Source organism: Balaenoptera musculus, chromosome 4, assembly GCF_009873245.2.
Source record: "Balaenoptera musculus isolate JJ_BM4_2016_0621 chromosome 4, mBalMus1.pri.v3, whole genome shotgun sequence".
NCBI lineage: Eukaryota > Metazoa > Chordata > Mammalia > Artiodactyla > Balaenopteridae > Balaenoptera > Balaenoptera musculus.
The window spans coordinates 130,964,800-130,973,692 of record NC_045788.1 but is presented as its reverse complement, the minus strand read 5'-3'; the positions used below and the strand labels follow the sequence as shown (position 1 = coordinate 130,973,692).

Here is an 8,893-nt window from a genome sequence, read left to right as displayed (position 1 = left end):
GACGTCATTTTTGCTCTCCTTGAAACAAGCATGTTGCTGAGGCAGGTATTAATCACACAAATAAAGGTTAAAGGACTACAAGTAGGAGGGAGATGGTGGCCACTATGATAGTGTAGGTGGACTTTGGCTACTCAGGGACCACAGAAAGGCTTCCCAAGGGAAGTGATTGAACTAATATCTGAAGGTTGATGGGAGCTGAGGAGGACAGAGGAGGGAAGATAATTCCATGTAGAACAAACAGAAAGTGGCAAGACATATGATATATTTGAAGATCTAAGATAGTCAATGATGTCTAATCAGAGTGAGTTGAGGGCTTTTAGGTCAGATTAAAGATTAAAAAAAAATCTAAAAAGCAATGGGATGCTACTGAATTTTTTAAAAATTATTATTATTTTTTGGCTGTGTTGGGTCTTTGTTGCTGTGCGCAGGCTTTTCTCTATTTGCTGAGAGTGGGGGCTACTCTTTGTTGTGATGTGTGGGCTTCTCATTGTGGTGGCTTCTCATTGCAGAACACGGGCTCCAGGCACGTGAGCTTCAGTAGTTGCGGCACTCGGGCTCAGTATTGTGGCACACAGGCCCTAGAGCATGGGGGCTTCAGTAGTTGCAGCACATGGGCTCAGTAGTTGCGGCATACAGGCTCTAGGGAACATGAGCTTCTGTAGTTGTGGTGTGCGAGCTCAGTAGTTGTGGCTCGCAGGCTTGGTTGCTCCACAGCATATGGGATCTTCCTAGACCAGGGGTTGAACCCTTGTTCCCTGCATTGGCAGGTGGATTCTTAACCACAGCACCACCAGGGAAGTCCTGAAATATTTTTAATGTTTGTTTGTGTGTGTGTGTTTGTATTGTAACCAGATCTACATTTTGTAAACACTTTGGCAATGGGAAGCAGTGTGTAAGGAGGGAAACTGTCAACTTGATTAGTTTTGCAGTCACCATAGCGGTGTAGGTACATAAGCTGGTAGCTTGAAGTAGGTAGTGTGCCAGGCTGAATAAGCTGCCCCCAGAGTTGTCCACTCTGAATTTCTGCAACCCATGAAAATGTTACCTTACATGGTAAATGGGGCTTGGCAGAAGTGATTAAGTTAAAGATCTTCATATGGGGAGATTATTTTGGATTATCCAGGTGGGCCCAATGTAATCACAAGGGTCCTTATAAGAGGGTGGCAGGAGGGTCAGAGTCAGTAGTAGGAGATGGGATGATAGAAGTGAGAGATTGGAGTGATGAAAGGAAGTGGTCACAGGCCAAAGAATGCAGGCCACCTATAGAAGCTGAAACAGGCCAGAAAACAGATTCTCCCCTCAGAGCTTTCAGAAGGAACTGGCTATGCCGACACCTTAATTTCAGACTTCTGGCTCTTGGAATTTGTGATAATAAATTTGTGTCTTTTTTAGTCACCAAGTTTGTGGTAATTTGTAGCATTAGGAAACAATAAGAAATAGAGTAATGAAGTGGACATTGATAGAAATTAATGGATCCAAGAGAGTGTTAGAAGGTAAAAGTGACAGCACTTTGTGACAGACTGGATTTGCAAATGCAGGGGAGGGGGGTGTCAAGGGTGACTCCTAGGTGTCGAGATTCTTATTATTCAGATGGTATCACCTCACTGCTGGGTGTAAATCTTAATTTCATATCAAAAACCAGATGCAATTTCTGAATATGAGGCCCTAGACAACAATAATTAAATTTTGTATGCAAGTTAGTAAATTGCCTGAAAGGAAGTCATATTTTGAGGGTCTCAGTGTCTGATTACCAGATAATAGTAACCCAAAGGCGTTAGGAGGATTTTAAATCAAGGGTCTAAGCAAGCAACCTCCTTGGGATAACTTTACATTCTGGAAGCATGAAAATTTTCTTTATTTTCTTCTTGCAGCAATGATTAGATGTTGTCTCTACTGGCTATTGTATTGTCTCTAATTGTCCCAAATACCTTACAGAGCCTTCCAATGGGAGGACCTCAGCACTGAATTACAGGTGTGCCAGAGTGTTGCGGCTCTTAGTCCTCCAGCTGATCTGGACAGGACCTGGGGTGCCAGAGCTCCCAGGATGGCTATCTCTTCCCAGTGAGTCTTGTCAGATTATCCCACTGTACACTAAAGATGTGTAATGATGTACTTTGATGCCGTAATGGGAGAATGATTGAGAAGCACTGCCCTTTGGTATTCCTTCTCCCAGTGTCTTCCACGGATGTCTTGCATCAGAATTCCTGGTAGGGATATGATCCTGATAGATGGTTGTTAACCCACTTGTTAAATCTACCTCCCTAACAATTCTTAATTTCATCCCCTTGCTAATACTGCCACCTAGTTAGTGAAGTAGCTTTTGTGTAACTGATTATCAATCCAGTGACTATTCTTCCTCCTTCTTCTAGGTTGCCAGAGCCTGCTTCACATGATCCGGGCAGAAAGTGCCCAATACAACTTTTCTAGCTTCCCTTGTCATTCGACCCTGGGATATGATTCAATTCTGGACAATGGGACATAAAAGGAATCCATTGGAAGACAAATAGGAAATGAATTCCTGCTCATTGCACAATGAAAAGGAGCTTTGAGAGAAGTCCTTTTTTTTTTTTAACTCCTCTATTTTTAGATGTTGATGTGAACGAATCTGAAGCATTGACCTGCTGCAGTGATTTTGCAGCCATGAGAAGACAGAGAATCACACCTCTGAACCCTGACGTTGTCAAGCCCTGGAGCAACCTGGAATTGCTTACGCTCTCATTTTCCATTATTTGTGAAAAATAAACTATTTTCATTTAGCAACTTTCAGCTGGTTTTGTTTTTTGTTTTTCTTGTTTTTTTGGTTACTTGTAGCCAAAATAATGCCTAAAGGATACAATTTTAAACCTGGTCTTCATACCTCCAGGGTTTCCCAATTCTAATTCATCTTCCACACTGTCAGAGTAGTGATCTCTCTAAAATGCAGAACTGATTATGCCAACCCTAGCTTAGTGTACGAGTGACTCCCTTTTCCTCCACAAAACACACAGTCTCATATGTCCCCTGACTGTCTCTCCAGCTCCAACTTCCATTAATTCTTCTGTCACATGCAAGGCTACGGCCCCACTGAATGATCAATGTCTCTTGGAAGGCATTGTACTATTTAACACCGTTAAGACTTTGCTTCAAACACTTCTTTCTAGAATATCCTCTAAATCCACTATCTTCCTAACTGATGTCCATTTTCAAGACCCAGTTCAAATATCTATCCCTTTCATAATGAAGCTTTCCATGGACATTACCCCTTACATCACGTAGAATTGTCCACTCTCTGTTTCACCCCCTGAAGTCTACAAGAGGGCAGTGTGGACTTCCAGGGTAGAACATATAACATTGCATGTTCATTTATTTATCATTTTCCATGTAATTACCATTTCTAATTTGTCTTTAGATTTCTAGCACCTAACAACATGCCTGGAATATAGGAGATGCTCAATAAATATTTGTAGGAATAAATGAAAAGAATGAAATATAATTTTTATATTATAGAGTAACACTGATGTATATTCTAAAATTCATTTAAAACATTCCCTTGTAATTTTTCTCTCATTTTTAATGAATTATAATATCTTGAAGCTGGAAACTTTATATCTGAAACTGATAAGACGAGAACTGTTTTATCGTGCACACTGGAATTGACTCTATTTCTATGATCTGTACACAATACATTCTTGCTCCTTTGTAGAAAATCAAAGAGCAAGGTTTTTCCCTATCTTTATTCATGTCACATTTTATTTGAAATCAAAGAAATGTGAAAGAAGAAATCAGAGTATTTATTAAATAACATCTTAACATTGTTATTAAAAGATAAAGGGTCATGAACTTTATCTAAACCAATAAATACCCAGCAATGATTTGTTCAATACCATGTCATCTCATATATGAGAATATAATATTTTTCTGTTTTTCAAACCTCCATGTCAAATGACCCTAGTTTTTGAGAAACTCACAAAAGTAAGACATTTTAACTGCAATTGGTTTAGCCCGCTGCTGCTTTCCACCTGGGGTTCCCTACACTCACACTTCCCCTCAAGTTGGAAGGCATTAGAGAGACCACGGACCTTTCTGTGATCTAGCTAAGGAGAAGTTGAATTTGGATATGGGAGATAGATTTATGTGGTTTTCAGTTATTTCTGTGTCTAATTAGGCTATCTCTAGCCATCCATGTATGGTGATGGCTTCCAGGAATTCTCTCCCATCTACTCTTCCAATTCACTCAGAATTTGTGACATGAATGTGCAGGACCAGAAGTCACATCTCAGTATGTATTAGCCCATGGCATCCAGCGTAGAATGAGTAGTGGAAGAAAAAATTTGAAATGGTGGAGCCCAAAGCTCGTCTATGGAAAAAATATTATAGAAGCGTGTCAGGCAGTTATGTAGTAAAAACATTTTTTCAAAATTTTATAATATTTGTGACTTTTATTAGTGTTTAAATTTGATTTATCAATTTAACAAATGTTTATTTTTGTACTGAATTTTATATTTTTATGTTTACTGTTTTTCATTAAGAGGCTTCTCAACATTGCATAAACTTCAGGCTCTACAAAACCTGGATCATCCCTAGATAAACCTATATTATAATAAAGCTTTCATAGACCCAGTGTAAGGTTAAGCTAGCTACCAATTTTGTTTTTAAATAACTTGATAAAGCATGTATTTCCCTAAAATTTTCTTGTGTTATGATTTTCTGCAGAATTTCTAGAGAAAATTCTGAATGCTCTTTGTAAATACGGCTTAAGTTTTTAAAAAGACAACATATTTTAATTTTTATTCACCATTACTACTCAGATACAGAGTTGGGTATTGTGCCCTGCAGGGCAAAGCTAGCATATTGTCAGACTGGGTAGGCAAGTGAGAGGGGACCTTATTTAAACAGAGCATCATAACTGAATTTTAACATTAACTCAATCTTTTTTTCTTTCCATTGTACAATGATATTTTTGTTCAATTTTTCTTTTTTTCCAAATATTACCAGTTTTTTTCTTTATGGAGCAGGGCAATGTGATGACGGCAGAAATAAGACATAAATTATTCTATGATTTTTAGAGAAGGATCTGCTGTTGAATGCCTTTATATTTTGTGAGTGAAGCTAATTGTAATTCCCTGGCCTTATTTAGCTATAAGTCACATGAAGTGTTTGAATTTTAAATGCTGAATCACCCTAGGTGGTCATACAGCTTTGTTCGTGATCAAGGATGGTGCAAGAGCACGGTGTATTTTCAAAAGTACCTCTGTTATAATTAACCAATTAGTGGTTGAAACACTGTCACAGTTTTGCATTTTTCCAAGTGTCCCACCTTGTCCTTGGAGTCAGCCTGTGACCTCTATATGCCTCCAGAAATTTAGGTCTTAGCTGCTAGCAACAGGAAGGAAATTTACATCTGAGATCTAAAGTAAAATTTTGGGGGCTAGTATGTAATATGTATCTGTTCTGTGCCTTTCTAAGAATGATTCCTTGCAGTTCTGTGCCTTTTTATTTCCGTGCCATATGTCCTCTTTTGCTGTATTTTCTGTAAATTTTCTCTTAAGTGCCATTCTGAGGAATATCAATGCAGGTATCTGAGAATAATTTTTTAAGTCTTGCATGACCCAAGATGGGTTTGATCAATCTTATTCCTCCTTTAATTCATATTTGAGGACGAAGTTTCCATTTAGAGAGAAGAATTATTTTCTTTCCCAATCCTGGGATGCATGATCATTCTAAAAGTGAAATAACTTTGATTTAATATTGTCACCTGGCTCTTTACAAGATCATCACATTTGTTAGATAATCTGGTTTTATTAGATCTAATGGAAGAAAATAGTGTACATTTTAAGGTAAAATTTCCCATTAATATTTCTGTTTTTATCCTGTTATTATTTTCAACATTTACTTTGAAAAGCATAGTAGACCAACAGATGATATTTGGCAATTTATTTCTAGGATCAATCCACAAGCTCCGTTTTTTTTTTTTATAATTACAAGATTATTAGTTCAGGCAGTGGTTTAGAAATGTGATGTTAAATATAGTTCAGGCAGGTACTATAATTAAAATTAAAATTATATCCAGTTTTGTAAACATGGTAGCTATAGATAGAGGGGAAAAAAGGAGTCTTTCCAATGAACTCTTTGGCATTCATCTTGCATACTGCAAAAAAATTCTTTAATCAGGTGAATACTAAGAAATATCTCCATTTTGAGGCTGTCTTACTATGTATTTGTTATTTCATTTATTAATTTATTCAACACGTATTTTTTGAATTCCAACTGTGTGGTATGGACATTCAAAGAGCAAGAGGACTGAATAACAGTTAACAACGTCAGAAAATTTCTTGGTATTGTAACGCCTGCTCACAGAGGCTTGTATCTAGGACCTACAAGACCCAGTGCTTTGAAGTCTCTGCAACGCGTATTTTAATGAAGGGACACAATTTATTTGAAGGAATCCTGTCCCTGTGTTCTACCACATGAGAAATTTCTTAAGCAAGTGTAAAGATGTCTTAAGCAAGCAAAACAAACAAATGAGCTATTCGTGAAGCAAACTGGTGTCAATGAAAATGACGCCTTGTGTTTTCCGCCACACCCCATAGCCAGGGTATATAAAGGAGGATGGAGAGTAGGGAATCCATCACACTGAGGAAACGCATTCCACTGCTATCTAAGCCCCCAACTCCAGACACCATGTGCTATAACAACTTCTCCAGCACTGACTGTCTTCCCAGGATGCTACTGGGGCAGCTACAGCTACCCCCTGGGGTATAGTGATGGTGTGGCTACGTCAGCACCCACTCCCCAGTGGGCTATGGTTTTGGCTATGGCTACAATGGCTGTGGGGTTTTCGACTACAGAAGATTCTGGCCATTTGCTCTCTATTGATTTGCTGAAATACCCGAGGCATGGAATCTTCTCTCCCAAGGCTGAGAGGCATAATTCCAGGTCCTCATGTGCTCATCAACCTCCTAGTTGCTGCTTTTCAGACCTAGCACCAGAGTCTCAAGGGAAGAAAATGAAAAATCACTTGATGCCTCCAGCCACCTTCCCTGGATGATGTTTGTGGGGACATTTGCAGAAACTTGACACCCAAACATGTATTACTTTTGAATTTTTCACCATGCTCATGACGTTTGTCATCATCAAGTTGTGGATGTGTCTGTCAAATTCTCAAAAAACTTGTCTCAACCATCATAATATTCTCACCTGAGTGGAGTTTCCTTTTTTGGTGGGTGCATATTTTTTGGTACATTGAGTGGGGAGGGAAGTGGATTTATTTTTCTCATGTGCGTGTTAGAAGCAGTGAGAAAGCAAATAATCCTCGATCTTTTGTGATAAGCAGGCAAGAGGGGTTTGCTTATGATTAAAAAAATCCTATCTTAACCTTCCTTTAACTCTATGACATCCACCTCCAATTCTGGTGCCAATGGTACACCATTCATTGCTTGGTGTACCATCTCACCACTCCTGCTCCTCTTCAAGAGAACAGAACATTGATGGCCTATTTCACTTATTTCTATATTAGTGCAAATGAAACCCACTATGTTCCCTCTCCCAGGGACTAAGGATTGTAGAATAAAATGTTATGTCCCCTATTTAAGGATTCTGGGGCATCTAGAATAGCTATAGATGTATTTTAGGAGTCTGAGAGTCTTTTAGGGGAAGGATAAATCCCTTATCTCAAACCACCTACGGTATCTACTTTACAGCTTAGAAGCACCAGTTTAGAAACAACGATGGAAAGCTTCTTAATCTTTGTAGAATCAATACCAGGTAGTGAATTTTACTCTTAAAAGAGCCCCTTTTCATAGACCTGAAGATATATCAGCCTTTCTCTGTGTTCTTTTAGAGAGGAGAGTAGTATTCTTTTTATAAGCCAAGTCAATAATGTCTCAATCCTCTTGTTGAAAACATTTTAGGTAGAGTACAAATATTCTTGGTGGCAGCAGGATTTGGCTCAACTCTGCTCTTCTATTGAGTGTCTGCATGTGGCATGTTGCATATTTTTCGCCTTAGTTATAAATGTAAAGGCTATTTGGAGAGATCATTTTAGAAAACAGTATTTTCTGCACTGTATTTCATCCAACAAATATCTGTTTAAAAAAAATTCAAAAGACATCTTGTTTAAGAATTGACTTAGTAGATTCTTTTTCAGTAGACTATCGTTATAACCAGTAAAATGTCCAGTTTGAAACTTTCTAGCAGCCATAGGTTGATGCATGCTGAGAACTGTAACTTAACCAAACATGCAGGTTAGAATAGCATAAGAAAAGAAAAGGGTTTTTTTTTCAGGAATTAGAGGGTCAGATTGAGGTTAGAAACTGTCTGACTGTTCTAGAATGATGACTGAGTTATAAAAAATTTGTGCTTGAAGAGACCACAGAGAACATCTAATTCAGTGTTTCTGAAGTTGCGGTATGCAGGAACATCACCTGGGCAGCTGGCTTAAAATGTAAATTCTTGTGCCTCACGCCCAGGAATTCTGACTTGGTATATCCGAGGTATGATCCAGAAAAATTTTTTTTCCCAGCTTAATTGAGGTATAATTGACAAATAAAAATTTTATATATTTAAGGTGTACAACATGATGTTTGATATGTACATACATTGTGAAATGATTACCACAATCAGTTGAATTAACATATCATTCACCTCAGATAATTACCGATTTTTTTTTTCAGGTATATGATGTTGACATCACTAATCTTCAGGGAAATAGAACAAAACCATAATGAGTTATCATTCCTGTTGGAATGGCTTTCATCAAAAAGATAAGAGATAGTAAGGGTTGTTATCTCTTATAGGATGTTGGAGAAAAGGGAACCCTTATGCACTGTTGATGGGAATGTAAATTGATTCAGCCACTATGGAAAACAATATGGAGGTTTCCCAAAAATTAAAAATAGATTTACCAAATGATTCA

General features: G+C 38.0%; 1 protein-coding gene across 1 annotated transcript; it reads left to right on the top strand.

Annotated features, from left to right (window-relative positions):
* Window positions 1-648: 648 nt before the first annotated feature.
* LOC118893861 (keratin-associated protein 8-1) lies at window positions 649-6,855 on the top strand. The gene is given in 3 exon segments (XM_036849469.1): window positions 649-664; window positions 6,684-6,740; window positions 6,743-6,855. Coding segments are annotated over 3 exon segments (186 nt in total).
* Window positions 6,856-8,893: the final 2,038 nt, after the last annotated feature.